Source organism: Macrobrachium rosenbergii, chromosome 2 (genome assembly GCF_040412425.1).
Source record: "Macrobrachium rosenbergii isolate ZJJX-2024 chromosome 2, ASM4041242v1, whole genome shotgun sequence".
Lineage (NCBI taxonomy): Eukaryota > Metazoa > Arthropoda > Malacostraca > Decapoda > Palaemonidae > Macrobrachium > Macrobrachium rosenbergii.
Window position 1 is genome coordinate 7,030,111 of NC_089742.1, and position 20,333 is coordinate 7,050,443.

Here is a 20,333-nt window from a genome sequence, read left to right on the forward strand (position 1 = left end):
GAGGATCAGAGAATCGTCACTAAGCAGAAAGCATATGCATACTGTTACACCATCGTAGATGGTAGAAGTGGGGAATATAACAGGCACAGGATTGGGCATGGGGATGGGTGCATTAACACGATGTTGCAGCAGTTAAAGAAGGACTGGGCTGAGATCCGTAATAGTATTCCTGCGTTCGAGATAAAGATGACCGAGCGCTCATGGCAGAAATATCAAGAAACCTCCCACTGTCAAATATGCAATTTAAAATTTGGAGGACAGGTTATAAAAGTCAGACATCACGCGCATCACATCCCTGAAGATAATTACGTAGCTGCTTTATGCAGAGAGTGCAACACCAAAATAGTCAACAGGCCAAAGACTTTAACAGTTCTCGTTCATAACCTCTCATACGACATATGTCTCATCCTCAAAGAGTCCTGCCCGAAAATAAAGTTCGAAATCGTGAAGAGGGACGGAGGGAAATATTACTCAGCCCGGACAGGAAGCATCAAATTCGTTGATAGTGGGAATATGATTAGAGGGAGTCTAGCCAGTTTATCCGCAACCCACATCGCTCAAAACAGTTCGCTGGAAATCACCCGCTCGCTATTATCCTGCTATCCTGATGAAGGTAAAAACCTGGTATTAAATTCAGGTAAACAATATTATCCGTATGACTATATCAAGGGTTACGAAATTTTAAACGAGTCGAGAATCCCTCCAATGCATGCCTTCAATTCTAAGCTTACGGGTGAGGAAATGACTTTCGAAGGTTATGAACATGTAAAGAAGGTATGGAAAAAATTCCAATGTAAGAACCTGCTGGATTACAGTCTCCTCTACTTGCTCATGGACGTAGGCTTACTCGCAGATGTTTACATGTCCTGGAGAAACGCTACGTACGAGCAGTTTGGATTAGATCCAGTGCTCTACCTCACCTCCACCTCCCTCTCTTTGGACGCTTTTTTGTATTCTTCGAAAGTGCGACTCCCACTCATCAGCGATGGGGAGTTATATCAGTTAATCACTTCCAACATCAGAGGAGGGTTTTGCAGTCTAGTAAACAGACGCGCTACCGCCTCGAATCCGTATGTTAACCCGGACTTCAAAGATCATGATAAACAGACATATATACTTTATGTGGATTTCACATCACTGTACCCGACAACGATGGCTGAATATAAGATGCCCCTGGACGTGATAACGGAACTCACGCCTCCTGAATTAGAAGAGTTCACGAGAAGTGAAATCGAAAGCATAAACCCACAGGGGGAATATGGGTACTTCATACTCTTAGATACCAAACAAGTGCGGGATGATGTAGCGAGGGATACGGACGCTTTCCCGCTCGCGTTGCATCACATGAATATAGGAAAAGAGCATGTATCCCAATATACTAGAAACCTATTAAAAAAATTTAATACCAAAATCCCCAAAAAGAATGTTAAACTCGTAGGTACGCACCTGCCTATGAAGAACCATTTAATATGCCTCCCACTATTGCCGACTCTCATGAAGCTAAAGTTTAGGCAGGACACTTACTTAAGAGATTACATAATGCAGAATGCAGCGCAAAGAGCCAGGGAAAGTGACCCTGATAAACGCAATACAATTAAAATCCTTATGAACGGACTTTTTGGTGTCACTATAAAAAATTCTCTGAATAACGCTAATAGAAACGTTGTAGTAGCGAGTGAAGACAGCCTGTTTAGAAATGTATCCAAACATACGTATAAATCACTCGATATGATTAACGAGGAGCGGTTTATTATTAACCACCACCGTGAGACTGTACTGGCAGACTCCCCCATTTATATCGGATTCAGTGTATTAGATTTCGCTAAAGACAAAATGTATAAATTTTACTATAACGTTTACCGCTGGACGGCATGCATCAATCTCTGTCGCGTTCATAACGCAGAATATATTCCATTCAGGTAAATTCAGTAGAAGTATCAGTCTCAATTGTTCCCACTACATTTTAATGAAGAACAGAGACATAGGCCAAATTGAAACTTTGGGACGTCAGTTATTCGGACGTCAGAAAGGCGGTGAATTTTCTGAGATATATAAGAAGGCATTATCCCGTAACCGGTACGGTTACCTGCTGGTTGACCTGGCAGCCAGCACACCTGATAACTTACAGCTCAGGACTAATATAACGGGTGAAACCGAATATCAAGTCATCTACCAATGGTGACTAAAAAGCAGCTACAAATATTGAAGAAGTTATATGGAAATGTTAAGTACCCTAGCAGTTTTAGCGGTGTAAATACACTAGCCAGGGATGTGAGACAGGTTGAGAAGAATATAACTAGAGATGATGTTAAAGACTTCCTACAGAGCCAACCCTCTTATACTTTACATAAAGGCACCCTCAAGAAGTTCCCGAGAAGAAAGGTCTTATCTCCGAAACCTCGAGTCATCGTCAGCAGCGATCTGGCTGACATGTCTAAACTCGCTCCTTATAACGGGGGTTATAAATATCTGTTAATAGTCATCGATCAGTTTTCAAGGTATTTACAAGTTGTTCCTTTAAAGAAAAAGGATGGAAATACTATGCAGCGTTCGTTAAAGAAGGTTTTCGAATCAGAGGCTTTTTCGGGGGTATCACGTTTAAATACGGATGAAGGCAGGGAATTCTACAACAAGCAGGTGAAGGAATACCTGAACAGTAGGAATATAAAATTATATAGTGTACATTCGAGGGAAATTAAAACGGCGATCGCCGAAAGAGTTATCAGAACACTTAAAAGTAAAATATATAGATACTTAACTCACAACAATACAAATAAATATGTCGATATACTGCAGGACATTGTTAACAGTTATAACAGCACACAGCATAGAGGATTAGGGGATGGGCAGACCCCGAATCATGTTCACGCGTTAGTAGACAGAGAAGATATAAACCGGCAGTTTTCCAGAATGTATATAAACGGATTACCGCGGAAAGAACCCAGCAGTTCCCTCCTGAAGGTCAGTAATGTAGTACGTATAGCGGATGAGAACAGATGTGCATTGTTCAGGAAGGGATATACCGTGCAGAACACTTATGAATTATTTACAGTAAGGGAAGTTGACAAGAAACAGTACCCTACAGTATATTACTTGGAGGATTTGCAAGGCGAGCTTATTAAAGGAATGTTTTACAGAGAAAAATTAATCCCAGCCAAGCTCCCGGAGCTCTACGACATCGTTATTTTAAAAAAGAGGAAGAGAGGTAATAGGACGCAATACTTCGTCGAGTGGAGGGGCTACCCAAAACATTTTAATTCCTGGTTGGACGAGTCTCAGCTTGTTCGGGTATGACCCATCCTGGTAAAAGACCCTTATTATATAAAAATAAGGAATTCATTCTATTTATATCGCACCTTACACCTACGGATAGGAATAGGGTATTATCCGCATTAGGAAATGAATTTATTACTACTATTTCAGAAGTTTTTAGAAACTTCCTTCAGGGGAATTTAACGCGGGATAAGATTCAGGTGAAAAAACTCAGAGGGTGCAGGAAGGAGATCCGCAAAGTCTCTTTGAAAAAGACTCCATTACTGAAGAAGACGGAGATAGGCTACTTAAGAGTAGAAAAGGTGGCGCGATTTTATCTGTATTGCTTCCCATAGCTGCGGGATTAATAACGAGTCTCTTTAAATAATAACATGAAGGAATTCTATCTGCTCCCGAGAATAACTTACGAAAGATTAACGAAAGATAGAGGTGGGAGATCAGCAAAGATTGGTAGTAACAGCGACAGTAGTAAAGGCGGCGGTAATGATAATAGTAATAGCGGTGATATGAGTGAATTTCATGAACCTGTGCCTCTCAACATTTACAAAGCGTAGGGTGTACGTAAAGTTCCGGCGGTAGATAAATCTGTTACACCTCCTCCTCTTCTAGATGTTAAAACGAAGAGAGCTGTTGTACCGTTAAGTGCGATTAAGCAACGCGTCACTCAAGATCACGGTAGTCCGTCCCTAAGTAACATCATTTCTATATCGTTTAATGAGAGTCAAAACCCTTACGCCACTGGCATAATCGAGTATCTACGAAACTCGGGAACTGTCAAGTGGGACGCTGAAGGTAATTTATTACCTCCCTTTAACGGATCAAACATTCTTAGAATGGAAAAAGAGTTTTTAGGAAGTAGAAGAACTAACACATTAAACATACAGGATTATCAATACTTGATTAACATGGCAGGTATCAAGGAGTGGATGATAAGAAATAGTGCGTTAAAAAAACAGTTGAATATCCGACAGGAACATAAACGTGGTGCGGGAAAAATAAGGAATGTAACAGGGAGGAAGAGAGTCGAAAACGTTTCATGGACCGCTTATTAGGAGCTTTTGCGAGGTAAACGAGTTATAACAGGAGGTTGGTCAACACCTGTCCGGACATGTACACTCGGGCGGTGCAGGGTGTGACCTGTACGCGCAGGAAGCAAGAGGTTATCACACGTTCGCCTGGTACGCCGTACGTGCGAGTGAACGGATGAGTTAGAATGTGGGAGAGGAGGAGGAGACTAATGACTTGGCATCCCATCCTACCTTGAACATGCTTCAGCATGGTCAGGTGCAGGTGTGCGGGAACCGTATATATACAGCAGTCGAGTGGACGGGAGAGACGTATACCATCCAACTCTCAGAGGAAGAACTCATAGCAGTGATCCGAGATGGAGAAACGTTCATCATGTAAACTCATCCTCGGTTCCTTATCCGAACCTCGATTCAAGTCGAGGACGGTTTGCCTGGTAACTGCTACAAATTCTGAAACATGTCGAAATTACGGCCTGGCGAAGGATATTGCTGAATTATATCCCTATGGAGATGTTGCAGGGCTTAGATATTCTAAGCCTGGAGCGGGCTACGCCGCTGGCAGGGACCGGAGCGAGGAAAGCACCGCTATATTAAATCAGCCGCCGACGACCGTTGCAGAGGGGAGAATGCAGGAAGCTGACCTGCCACTCATCGCTACTCTGGTAACGCAGTACGGCATCGGTAAGCCGGTGGAAATGAACGAGTATGCGCAATGTAGTATCAAACATTGTCGCGAGAAGGAGCATGTCGAAAAGCTTCGCAAGGATACGGAAGATCAGAGAATCGTTAACTTCTTCGCGTCAGTGAAGAACTTGAAAGAAGAGTTACGCAAGGAGGAGTAGAAACATATACGATATATCCTCTTTCCTGCAGGAATTGCGAGGAGTGGGAGAGTGGATGGGGTGTGGCTGGATTATTACATGTCGACGCTGTTATCGTTTAGTGAAGAGATGAAGTCATGTGGGAAAACAGTCTGTATTTTAATCAGGAAAGAGGTCTTAACTGAACTCGAGAATGGGAGTGTGAATGATGTATATTTGAAGAAGCTGACCACTCAGTTGAAGCAGCTGGATTTGCTGTTAGTAGACTCTGACCCTTCTCGTAAATAGGAAATGTAGAAGTAATAGGGACGTTTGCATAATGGTGCTGCCAGAATAATAATGGGTGCCGTCACAACCTATGACAGTGTAAATAGCACGTTATTGTCGCCTTTATTAACATTTATTGTTATTATAATTAATACCTATCTGTAATCATGCTGCCATAATGATATAACAAATAAAGAGTTGCCAGAATAATAATATTTCATTACCCATTAAGAAATAATATGCATACATGCATATATAACAGGTGAAGTGTGTAATGACCGTAGTCTGCAACAGACATGGCTAGTGATCACACATTATATGTGAGCAGTATAGGGTGTCTGGACACTTATCCAGAAAACTCCCCGTGTAGGTTTATAAACAGGTTACCTTCGCCTATAATTCTGAAAAATGGAGTAGAATATGAAATGGGACTGGTCTCCATCATGTTCCCCAGTCTTTATTATGCTATATTATCGAGAGATGGTGATTTCGCTATACATTTCACCACAGTGTATCGCGGAATTCTAACACCTCGTAGACACAGCTTCACTTATAGACCATTGACAGGGATTCTGGCAGGGGACATGAGGAAATTAGTACAGATTCTTAATGAAGATATTGCAGACCAGTTGAAAGTGTATTACGATAAAAGGTTTAAAACTGTTATTAAGGGTGGCGAGATATTCGAGTGGAATGACAATCGGAAGAGGACACTCATTACTCAAGTGAAAGGTGAGGATGCGAAGGTGGGAGATATTCTTTCCGTACGCATTACATTCAGCAGCAAGGCAGCCCGGGTGCGGGGTTTTGAAAGTACGGTTGAATATAATATTTACGGGTCGAGCAAAATCAGAGGACATGAGTCGCACGTCTCCCCACTCGACAACTGCGGGGTGGATTATATGTACGTTTATTCAGATGTCATCCAACCGAGTCCCTTGGCAAGCAATCTAGTAAATATACTGGACTGTTTCAGTTTAGAGAATGGCAGGGGAAAGGGTATACATAACACGATATATAAACCCTTGAATATAAATTTTCTAGACCAGGTTTCAATTATCATTACCGATCAGAACGGTCGGGAGATCCACTTCAGTGACGGGACGAGTGTCACCTGCGTGCTTCATGTGAGGCCTAGATGAGTATATGCCTGTATATAATTATAACTTCCCTTCTGATCCTTTTATTCGCATTCACGCAGTTGTACGGAGAGGTACTTACATATATACACACCTCTTTACTATAGCTGTAACATCATCGCTGGCTATGAGTATAATCAACTACTGTTTAAGAATTTGGGGAGTAACTAGCTCCACACAAATGAAAAGAGTTCAAAAACTTCAAAACTTTGCTGATTTTGAGTGGCTGTTGGTAATGTAAAAAACATGACCACATATCCCCTTACCTCAAAACATTAGAATGGTTAAAGATAAAAGACAAGTATACCATAGATGTCTGCAATCTGGAATTCAAAACAATACGAAAAATGACTCCTGAATGGTTATATAATTTTCCAACAGTACATACAGTTAATGGGGTTTTTACTCGACAGCAGGAAAATCTGTATATAGAAAGGGCGAAAACAGAGATAGGCTCCCGCCAGCTTAGTATTCGAGGCCCAGCATTATGCAATAAAGTACCTGCCACAATTAAACAAAAATCCACTCTCACTGCTTTTAATGAACACTTGAAGAAAATAATTCTAAATGGTTCCGATTAGTGTGAGTTTTCTGAACGTTATGCTTAATGGTCATATTAAAAGTGCTTGAAGGCACTACTGTACTTTTATAGATATTGCACTTAGTTTTAGATAATACTTATGGATAAGTGTGCTTTTATTTACAAATTAGGACATCCTTAGTCCTTTATAATCAGGTATGCTTTTTGTTTTACTGTGTTATTTTGATACTATTTGTACATGACTTCTTTTAAACACAGCTTATGTGGTTTATGATAATGTATTTTAATAGTCAAGATGAATAATTTTTACTCACTACATTTTACGTAAATACTTTCTAATTTTATGATATTCTTTTATTATTAATGAATTTTAATTACTGAAGTTTTAGTCGATTTGTTGATTCTTAACAAACTTTTCTATGTATAAGGTAACATATATTTTGAGTAATTGTAAGATGATTTTACTAATTGTGATTTTATATTTTATGAATACCTAATGTAAATATTGGAAATAAAGTATTATTATTATTATTATTATTATTATTATTATTATTATTATTATTATTATTATTATTATTATTATTATTATTATTATTATCCAAAACAAATAAAAGATAGAAAAGACAGTCTGGGAAGTATCTGCAATAGACATGAGAGTGGCTTTATCCCGCCTTCCGAGGCTGATTTTAAAAATTATTTCTAGCAGACCCGTTAAGAAAGGGCGGAGGTCTGGAAGATATATCTATATTTTTATCCCGGGTATAGAAAAGGAGCAGGTATATTTTCGGCAGTCTCAGGTATTGCCTGGAGAGTGCTGCCCTTCCTTTTTCAACGCTGTTAAGCCTGCAGCTAAATAATTTGGGAGGTCAGTCCTCTCTGATGTGTTAAATGAAAGGACGCCATTAAAGGAGTCTCTAAAGAGGAATGGTGCAGGAAGAGCTGTTAAGGCTGAATGATAAAAGGAAGAAGATTATTGAATGGAGCTGGCAGGAAGAGACGTACAGCTTCAAGGAGGGAATGATAAAAGGAAGATAGATATATAGTCACGTGGTACTATAATATATATATATATATATATATATATATATATATATATATATATATATATATATATATATATATATATATATATATATATATATATATATATATATATATATATATATATATATATATATATATATATATATATATATATATATATATATATATATATATATATATATATATATATATATATATATATATATATATATATATATATATATATATATATATATATATATATATATATATATATATATATATATATATATATATATATATATATATATATATATATATATACAGTATATATACAGCGGAGAATGGTAGGTATCATCCCGAATGTACCGGGAACAGGCAATAAGATTCCCGTACCCTCATACGTTGCCGGAATATCTGAATTATATCCGAATGTGAACAGACGGAGAATTATCGAAAGTTCGATTAACTCGAAGGAGAGAGTTGATTTCATGCCGAGTAATGTATCCGTAAACCAGGTTCTATCTGACAGGTATATCGAGTTTCGTATCAACGGTGTTGTAGGTTCTTTCTTGGACTTGTCTAGCATTGTGCTAGAATTATGTCTTAGAGTGTCTAGACAGGGTGCAAATTTAGCAGCTGATCAAAATGTAGCGTTTGCCAACGGAGTAAATAATACTCTTTTTAAATCCGTATCCGTATTTTTGAATGAGAAGTTGGTGGAATCATGTCCAATTTTTCACTATCAATCATACATCAAACTGTTAAAAAATATAAAACCCGCTTCGATGGCTACGTTAGGGGGGAGTGGATTTTTTTATGACGATTATAATGAGGCTTTTGGCATAACTAGAACGTTCTCAGCTAATACCTTTCAGGACGCTGCCAGGTGGGAAACGGGTGTCATGGACACTCTTAAATCGGATGGTATACATACCTACTTCCCGCTGCTCCTTGATCTGGCAAGTATTGACATGTATTTGCTAGATTCGGTGGACTTGAGAATTAGGTTGGAAATGGCTAATAACAACTGGATTATGAGCACGGATGGAAATGGAGGGTTGAACCAGCTGGATGTGGAGAAGGCGAAATTGTGGATTGATAGGGTTACCCCGCACTATAACGCTATACCCGCTTTAAATGAGGCTTTATCAGTTAAACCGTTACACTATGTATTCGATAAAACATTGTATAAAACGTACATTATCGGGACAAATGAATCATCTATATTAATCGATCAAGCATTCGGGACGTGTATTCCCGAGAAGTTAACAATTGCCCTGGTTGACATGAGGAATTTTTCGGGAGAATATGCCAGGAACGGGTTATATTTCGAACATTGCGAGTTAAGTAATGTACATATCACCATCAACGGTAACACTATATATAATATTCAGAGTACTTTTCCCGGGAGGGTAACGCAATTATTTTACGAGTCACAGAAGGCAATTGGGGCCGGACATGAAAACATGATTTCTTATAATGCTTTTAAGAGGGGGAGATCTATTTTGTGTTTCAGTTTCACAACCGAGGATATGGAGGATTCACTACCCGTCGAAATTTCCGCTAGTATGAGAATAACCATAAGGTTGGCCGGACCTGTAGCAACGCCTCACGTAGTGATGCTTTTCGGAGACACGAAAGATATTTTATCGGTTGATTCTGATATGATAATCCAGTGCGACGTTAGGGGGCGATTAAGATGGATACTAGCGAATTAGAAATATCTTTAAAAGATAGTTTAGGACCGTTAATTAGTTATCTAGGTATATTCGCTTCGGATGATGTAGGGGGGTTTATTATACCGTCGAATAGAAATAAACCTCTAGTCTTTATATCTAACACTTTAGAGTCATCTTCGGATATTAATAATATAGGTCACTGGGTATGTTTCTACGTGGAAAGGTCGCGCAGGAGTGTGATTATGTTTTTGACAGTTACGCTATCAAACCCGAATTTTATTCACGCGGATTTTCTAGATTTCTGCGTAATCATTCTGAATACAGCGTTTACGAACTTAAAAAGGCAAATACAGCCGGATCTTTCGTATAAGTGCGGACTTTACGCCCTGTTTTTCGTACATTACGTCAGTCACCATGGGACGGGAATATGCTGTCGAGGTTGAGAGGGTTTTTCTGTTCACCATTTATACGCGAACGATCGCTGGGTAACGAGATATTATTTCAAATATTTCAAAAAAGCGAAGTGCTCGGATTGGAGGTGGGCAGTAAGAGAGCTATAACTTATAACGAATGTTTAAAGCTGCGGAATCGGACGTTCTGAGGTCAGCTGTTACGTTCTGTATCCTGTTCGGGCTTCGTTCAGGTTAACTGCCTGTTCTGACACGGAAGGTAACGTACATGTGGTTTACTCTGTTATTTCTTGTTTGTGCGCACAGATCATTATTATTCCAGTACTTCATATATACTTTGCAAATGTTCTTCTGTTAACGTTTCATTCACAAATAAAAAAAAAATTTACAGTTGGCAAATATTCTTTTATTGACGTTCTTTCACAATTAATATTTCTTAATTTTTTTTTGCTCCAGAGAGGTACTTATTGACCGTGCAGCTGTAACATCATCCGTGTCGGGGATGGCTGAATGTAATGGTTTCAGAAGCGATTTCCGGGAATTTTTGCGGAATATCCGGAATAACTTGAAGCGAATAGGAAGTATAATCGCCAGGGGCGGGATCACCGTCATGAAATGCATACCCATCTTCCAATATGTTATGTCTCGTTGTCCTGTTGTCACTCGCTAGCCAATAAAATTTCCTGTTATATTACTGTGTTTTTTTGTTTTTTTGTCCCTTAAGGCTATGCCAGATATTTTAATCTTATCAGGGGACGTCTCAAGGCAGGTCGTGTTTGCCCATGTCTTATCTTATCATATGCACCTTGGTCATAGGTCACTAATGAAGCAGAGAAACGCTCTCTCGGATCACTAATGAAGCGGAGAATCGCTCCTCCCCCATCCCTCCTAAACTTGTAAGCGAAAACAAACAGGGCATGTCATGTTTGCCCCAGACTTGCGGTCTTATCGCAGGGTACCTCATCCCAGGAGTCAATTTGCCAGGTGGAGGTCTCAAGTACGTATATGGAAACACCATTAAGAAACTGTACTGTTTTCCCCATATCCCTCACCAAAATCTCTGTCAGCAGTCGTTAAGTCAAGCTGTGTTTATGACCCGTTAGTAATTCCGCGATCAAGATAAGGAAGGTCTGATTTAATGAACGGGTTTACAACACCTCCCGCACGTACACGAAATAAATGATACGTCAAATGAAATATCTCATGTACGTACTTGATATGTCTGCAGTTTGTAAATTAAAATAAATAACTCGTGTACATATATGGAATGGAATAAATCATAAAATGCTTCATATGCTCTCTCTCTCTCTCTCTCTCTCTCTCTCTCTCTCTCTCTCTCTCTCTCTCTCTCTCTCTCTCTCTCTCTCTCTCTCATATCGCGTATTAAAATAGATCGTTCTACAGTATGGTCATGTACATTTTCTCTCTCTCTCCCCCTCTCGCAAATCTGTTTTTCGTACTATTAGATCGTTCTAAGTACATATAGTCTCTCTCTCTCTCTCTCTCTCTCTCTCTCTCTCTCTCTCTCTCTCTCTCTCTCTCTCTCTCTCATGAAACATCTCATGTACGTACTTGATATAGTTGGGATTGATAAATAAAAACAACCCTCATGTACGTATATGGAATAAACGGCAGATGAAATATCTCATGTACGTACTTGATTTAGTTGGAATTTATAAATAAAAAAAACCTCATGTACGTATATGGCATGCATCATAAAATGCCTCATATACTCTAATGGATCTGATTATAACCCAGGTAAGACGACGAACTCTTATCTCGGCCCGGTCACCCTTGATAACATCACAGGTACAGAGATGGGGTGAGGTGACAAGCGGGCAGGAGGCGATTTGGTATGAGGGGATTTGGGCGGAGGGGATTTGGGCGGAGGGGATTTGGGCGTTTTTCCCCTACTTATACTTGAAATGGAAGAGGGACTCGATGGTTCGGGGATTCATTGTATTACCTTTAGGTTGAGTGCAGGTAATTGTCAATTGAATAAACTAATACATTTTTTTCCTGAATCTGTTGTCAGGCAAAAAAGGGAATCTGGCATATAGACGTAATTTAGAGGTACTGAGAACTATTGATGGGGGATTTAGTTTCAAATTAAGCAGTTTGTTCAGGGATCTATGGAAGATTGATGGTGGGAAGTAATTGCCCTTAAAATAGTTAGTGAGGAAAACAATCTCATCATGAAAAGCAGGCCAGCTGGAGGTCAAATTAAAAGCTCTATGGAGAAGACTGGACACGGAACCATCTTAAAATTAAAAAGCAGGAGCTGTAAAAATGAGTACCTAGGCCAGTAAAAGTACTCTTCCTGTAAATGCCTGTGTGGAAACCTACCTCATCTTTAGTAACTTTTACGTCCAGAAAGGGAAGTGAGTTCTGGGTTTCTTTCTCAACAGTAAATTTAATATTATGGTATTGGTTATTCAAATGTTCTAAAAAAGCGTCAGCTTGGTAGCCATGTTCAAAGAGGGCGAAAGTGTCGTCAATGTAACGTTAGTAAAAGAGCGGGCAGGAATCAGAGGGACAACTATCCAGGGCTTGCTCCTCCAGGGAGTTCAATTGCCTTTCAATTGAAAGACCTGGGTTCGATCCTGATGTAAGTCAGAAATTTATTTCTGTTCCACACGTGATGGTGTGTTGATCATTTCTATCTTATTCACTCAGAAGAGATAATTCGAATGAAATGCTGTCAAATGGGTCATTGCTGAGTCGGGAAGTTAGGGAAAACACACTCGTATGCAAGCAGTTAGCTTGCCCAGGTAATTCCTTGGGTGCAGTTGCCCTCAGGTTCCAACTTCTTTTATGACTTGTATGGCCTAGTGGGCAACGCCCTTGCCTTTCAATTAAAAGACTTGGGTTCGACCCTAATGTAAGTCAGAAATTTATTTCTGCTCCACACGTGATTGTGTGTTGATTATTTCTATATATATATATATATATATATATATATATATATATATATATATATATATATATATATATATATATATATATATATATATATATATATATATATATATATATAATTATTATTATTATAATACAAGAGGTCGCTGCACAGACGACCCTTAATTTGGCTTAGTTATTGAGAGTAAAAACGTTGCTGCATGGCCGGTCCTAGTGGACCTAGATATCAAAACAATTAAAGTTATCAACAGTTCCATCTGTCCCTTTCCTTTACCTGAAACAGACATTGGGATGGCACAGTTGAAAAGGGCAAAGATGAGAGGCTGGGTGCCACTCCCTTAAGCAGCTTAGTCCAACTAAGCTGCTTGAAACAACCTTCTGAAGGCAGATTAAGCTGCTGAATTGTCTTTCCTTTCACAGGATACCTGGAAAGAGGCAACCAAATGGCTGAACACCTGGGCAAATGAGACATTTTTTGCACATGGTCACCAATCTTTGCACTCGGTTAGGACACTCAGCCGAGGTCTTAAAAAGAGAAGGACAGGAGACATCTAGGGCAGTCGTTGGTTAGTCGTGGAGTAGTCGCTGGGCAGTTGGTCATGATACAGTTGGGCCATTAGCAGTTAGCAGTTTGCAGTGTGCCATACATGCAGGCGAGTGATACAAGACGCTGAGAGGTCATCCTCCACTCTTCCACCCAGATGTCCACATCAGACTCCTGATGTGAACCCAGTACTACCGTTATCCTCAAAAGGACCTACCCAGGAACCTGAGTATGATGTCAAGTGCGTGATTGTCCCTCGTCATCCTTCGCCAGAGACCCGCATCCCCTAAGGTGAAGTGCACGTGAAGATATTTCAATCACGACCGTTTGCCTTTTGAAATGTTACTGAGTACCAGTATTGTTTCTCATCCTTGTGTCATTTGTTCAGTGCCTTTTGCAGTACTTCTTGTTTCAGTGTAAAGTGTTCAGTTATTCCTTGAGTCCTTGGCACTCCCAGTGCATATATATATATATATATATATATATATATATATATATATATATATATATATATATATATATATATATATATATATATATATATATATATATATATATATATATATATATATATATATATATATATATATATATATATATTTATATATATATATATTTATATATATATATATATATATATATATATATATATATATATATATATATATATATATATATATATATATATATATATATATATATATATATATATATATATATATATATATATATATATATATAGCTTAATGATAAATAATATTGCCAAGACCAGGAAGAACATTCTTTATTATACAAGCTTTCGAGGTATAAAACCTCATCATCAGGCTGAAAAAACCGACAAGGATGAGAATCAGTAAAATTACAATAAAATGAATTGTCATAATAAATCTTCAGCAATAATACTAACGAAATATATAAAATGAACAAGTAAATACAAACTAAAAGGGTGAGACGTAAAATAACGAAAAATTAAAAACACAAACATAAAAATATGAAAATAAAACTAAAGTGAAATGTAAACAAACTACCACTCACAAAGTAAAATATTTAACAACCTAATTGAGTACCTACTATGAAATTACACGATAGCTAGTTGAATACCAGACGAGTTGTTGTTCAATTCCGGCTTCATCTGCGATACGTGGGATCTAGTTCCCGCTGGCTCAGACACAGAATTTTGGAACACAGAGGTCTTTCTATTAGAACTAGGTTTCCCCTTTCCAAACCACCCTTTTCTGCCATTAGAGAACACAGTTTAACACAGGACCATCCTTTCACTGACCTGGATTTTCGGGTACTGTCTTTTTGTTCAAACAGACTGGACCTTTTAATTTCAGAGTCGCTGACTATTAAAAAGATGAAGCCGGAATTGAACAACAACTCGTCTGGTATTCAACTAGCTATCGTGTAATTTCATAGTAGGTACTCAATTAGGTTGTTAAATATTTTACTTTGTGAGTGGTAGTTTGTTTACATTTCACTTTAGTTTTATTTTCATATTTTTATGTTTGTGTTTTTAATTTTTCGTTATTTTACGTCTCACCCTTTTAGTTTGTATTTACTTGTTCATTTTATATATTTCGTTAGTATTATTGCTGAAGATTTATTATGACAATTCATTTTATTGTAATTTTACTGATTCTCATCCTTGTCGGTTTTTCAGCCTGATGATGAGGTTTTATACCTCGAAAGCTTGTATAATAAAGAATGTTCTTCCTGGTCTTGCAATATTATTTATCATTAAGCTAAGATTTCAAGTTTATAATTACTGAGACTATATATATATATATATATATATATATATATATATATATATATATATATATATATATATATATATATATATATATATATATATATATATATATATATATGAGTTCTTGCAGGTACAAAAGAGAACTGGGAAACATTTTCTAATACCACTAGTTATAACAATAACACTCATACGAAGATAACAGTGATATTAAATTTCCTGATAATGTTTGTTTGATTTACTATACTTCTAAGTTTTTTCTTTCCTATTTCTGAGATTCAATAAATATTCTTACTATGTATTTACCTTTTACTATAATAGTTTTACAATTAAATGTTAAAGCTTTCAAAACTTACTACAACACGTCGAACATTCATCACACGCTAATCATAAAAGAGAGAAAGCCAAACAATACTAATAATAATAATAATAATAATAATAATAATAATAATAATAATAATAATAATAATAATAATAATAATAATAAGGAGACCTTCTCGGAGAGCAGTTGCATTAAAAATTATAGCTGTTTCCACGGCATTTAATTTATACAGAGTCTTCTTCATTAAACTTATTATCTTTTTTTCCTTAGCCTGTAGCTGGTAGATCGGGTTTCCTAAGAACATACAAAGATTTCTGTTTTTTTAGGTTTATTTCCTCTGACGTTTCAAACGCGCTTTGGCGTTTATTTTCAACGAGTGAATGGAGTGGCATGCAGGTTACAAGGGTATATATAGCAAGCGGGGGTGTACAGCTGTCAGGTCGGTTATTCAGCTGCGTTTTGGTTGGTCCTGGGCTGGTGACGAACTCGGGCCCTAAGGTGTTGGGACTTTGTGGGCCTAATCACTATTGGAATTTGGAAGTGGCTGTTATCAGGGGTATAAGTTGTTCAGGTAATCTGCCTTCTGTGTCCAATGCTGGCTCTCTTTCTCTTTCTTCTTCTCTTTCTCTTTCTATCACACCTTCTCTCTCTCTCTCTCTCTCTCTCTCTCTCTCTCTCTCTCTCTCTCTCTCTCTCTCTCGTCGGTGTCCGGCGTCGGTTGGTTTCTTAAATTTCTCCGTACGGTGGTTGGGAGAAATTCGGTTTCCTTCACTGTGTTGATGTTTGGCTTTTTTTCTAAAATATGTAAAGCTTCGAGAAGCCGTAGGCGTCGGCGGTCCGTTGTCTGATCGATGATTTTGGTGTTCTTTACGAGTTCTTCTCTCTCGGGCCTTCTTTGATGTTTTTGGAGGTGACAGGAGAGACACTTGGAGAGTTTGGTAGTCGTCATCCCGATATAAGAGTGGTGGCATCTTTCCACCGGGCATGTAAATTCGTAGATGACACTACTTCTCTTCAAAGACGTTTCTGGGGGCGCAGGGTTACTGTTAAGTAATAACTGGCTTGTTTTCATATTTTTATAGTATATTAGCAGAACAATTTTGTCATCTTCTGTACTAGGGATTACATTTTCATTTAATATTTTTCTGAGGGCCTTCTCATCTTCTGCATATTTTCGGTGCATGTAGTTCCTGTAATATAGTTTTATGGACTTACAATGGTTGTTTCCGGTGTCCGTCATGCTTTCTCGGTGCCAGTTATTTATAAAGACTCGGGTTAGTTGTTCAACCATGTGATTAGAGAAGTTGTTGTTAATGAGTATTTGTGCTGAGTTGTCGATCTCTTCCGTAGTTCCTTTTCACGTGGAACAGTATGAGAGGGCGCGACGGACGAAGACTTCAACCTCGGACTTTTTATACCTGTCCGGGCACTCACTGGACCCATTAAGGCATAGACCCGGGTTCGTGGGTTTCTTGTATACTGTGGTGTCATAATAATAATAATAATAATAATAATAATAATAATAATAATAATAATAATAATAATAAATGGACGCCGTGGCGGAGTGGTATAGCTCATCGATGGACTGTTTAGGTAACATTGGGGCTGGTCAGTCGTTGGATGGGTGACCTCTCCCCTCGGCGTTGATTCCTTGGGAAAGGATCTTTACCATAATTTCCTCAGTCTAGTCAGTCTAAATGAGTACCCCTTCTCGATGGGGTTGGGTCCAGCTATGGGTTAAATAGCAAAACTCAGCAATGATGAAAAGAAATGAAAGAATAAACGACAACGACATAAATGGAACTTCTGGCAACAGAGGAGCTTCGTCTGGCAGCCAGGTATACAACCCAATCGATGGGGAGGACGGTCAGGTACTTGCAGGTCTCCATCCAGCAAATGACCACCACAACGACAGTAACCAGCAACCAGAGACTGGGGCTATAGAGGCAAACCAGAAGGAAAAATGGACAAGAGAAGAAAATAAGGAAATAAGGAGATGCTATATCAGAAGCAACCTGGAAGAAAGAGGATACAGAAGAAGACTGGTCAACATCTGGAATGAGAGAAATAACACCCCTCAAATAGAACAGAGGCTGGCAGACCAAGTAAGGAACATAAAGAAAATGAACTGGCTCTCCCCAACAGAAAGAGAGGAACTGGAAAGAGAAATAACACTCAGCAATGAAGGACAAGAAGACAAACTAAGAGATGATGACACAGAAAACGACAGGAATGATGAACTACCAAATAACAACACACGAGGAAACACCGAAGATGCAACAGAGAGGTTGGAATGGGCGGAAAAGATCAGACAATGGATGAAGCCAGTTACAGAAAGAACAAAGATCCCCTACATAAAAGCCTACAACACAAAGAAACTAAGCACCAGCACCACCATCACAACCAACCCAACAGAAACCAAAACAGCAACCACCTTGGAAAAGACATCTGGAAAAACAAATCATGGCGATGAGATCTGACTTGAGTAAATTGAAAGAGATGGCAGAAAAGAAAGCCATCGACTTGATACTGCACACATGGCTAATAGACTGCCTGAAAATATATGGGGCAGAGGAAAACACCATCAGCTTCCTTGAAAAATACAATGTGCAACTGAAACAGAGTACTTACAAGCTCTAGGATAAGACTGGAAGAGGCTAACATCAGGAGAGGGATCTTTCAATGCAACTCACTGTCCCCACTATTCTTCGTAGTAGCCATGATTCCCATGACAAAAGTACTGCAGAAGATGGATGCTGGGTACCAACTCAAGAAAGTAGGCAACAGAATTAACCATCTGATGTTCATGGACGACATCAAGCTGTATGGTAAGAGCATCAAGGAAATAGATACCCTAATCCAGACTGTAAGGATTGTATCTGGGGACATCAGGATGGAGTTTGGAATAGAAAAATGCGTCTTAGTCAACATACAAAATAGCAAAGTAACAAGGACTGAAGGGATAATGCTACCAGATGGGAATAGCATCAAACACCATCAGCTTCCTTAAAAATACAATGCACAACTGGAATACAGTACTTACAAGCTCTGGGATAAGACTAGCAGAGGTTAACATCAGGAGAGGGATCTTTGAAGGCGACTCACTGTCCCCACTACTCTTTGTAGTAGCCATGATTCCCATGACAAAAGTACTGCAGAAGATGGATGCTGGGTACCAACTCAAGAAAGGAGGCAACAGAATTCACCATCTGATGTTCATGGACGACATCAAGCTGTATGGTAAGAGCATCAAAGAAATAGATACCGTAATCCAGACTGTAAGGATTGTATATGGGGACATCAGGATCTAGTGTGGAATAGAAAATGCACCTTAGTCAACATACAAAAAGGCATTGTAACAAGGACTGAAGGGATAAAGCTACCAGATGGGAATAGCATTAAACACATAGATGAGACAAGATACAAATACCTGGGAATAATAGATGGAGAGAATATAAAACACCAAGAGATGAAGGACACGATCACGAAAGAATTTATGCAGAGACTTAAGGCGATACTCAAGTCAAAACTCAGTGCTAGAAACGTGACAAAAGCCATAAACACATGGGCAGTACCAGTAATCAGATACAGCACAGGAGTAATGGAGTGGACAAAGGCTTAACTCTGCAGCACAGACCAGAAAACTAGAAAAAAACATGACAATACACAAAGCACCGCACCCAAGAGCAAATATAGACAGACTATACATAACACGAAAGGAAGTGGGGAGAGGGCTACTAAGTATAGAGGACTGTGTCAACATCGAGAGCAGAGCACTGGGGCAATATCTGAAAACCGGTGAAGATGAGTGGCTAAGGAGTGCATGGGAAGAAGGACTGATAAAAGTAGATGAAGACCCAGAATTATACAGAGACAGGAGAATGAAAAACAGAACAGAGGAATGGCACAACAGACTAATGCATGGACAGTACATGAGACAGACAAAAGAACTGGCCAGCAATGAAACATGGCAATGGCTACAGAGGGAAGAACTCAAGAAGGAAACAGGAGGAATGCTAACAGTGGCACAAGATCAGGCTCTAAGAACTAGATATGTCCAAAGAACAATAGATGGAAATAACATCTCGCCCACATGTAGGAAGTGCAATATGAAAGACTAGACCATAAACCATATAGCAAGCAAATATCCAGCACTTGCACAGTACTAGTACAAAAAGAGGCACGATTCAGTAGCAAAAGCCCTCCAATGGAGCTTGTGCAAGAAACACCAGCTAGCTTGTAGTAATAAGTGATATGAACACCAACCTGAGGGAGTGTTAGAAAACGATGAGGCAAAGATCTTCTGGGACTGTGGTATCAGAACAGATAGGGTGATACGTGCCAATAGACCAGACATGATGTTGACTGACAAAATCAAGAAGAAAGTATCACTCACTGATGTCGCAATACCATGGGACACCAGAGTAGATGAGAAAGAAAGAAAAAAAATGATATGTATCAAGACCTGAAAATCGAAATAAGAAGGATATTGAATATGCCAGTGGAGATTGTACCCATAATCATAGGAACACTAGGCATGATCTCTAGAATCCTGAAAAGGAATCTGGAAAAAGTAGATGCCGAAGTAGCTCCAGGACTCATGCAGAAAAG

At 38.7% G+C, this 20,333-nt stretch overlaps 1 protein-coding gene across 1 annotated transcript; it reads left to right on the top strand.

Moving 5' to 3' along the window:
• Nucleotides 1-2,175: 2,175 nt before the first annotated feature.
• Nucleotides 2,176-3,294, top strand: LOC136842207 (uncharacterized). Its single transcript, XM_067109543.1, has one exon. It carries the CDS (start codon nt 2,176-2,178, stop codon nt 3,292-3,294), a length of 1,119 nt encoding a protein of 372 aa, XP_066965644.1.
• Nucleotides 3,295-20,333: the final 17,039 nt, after the last annotated feature.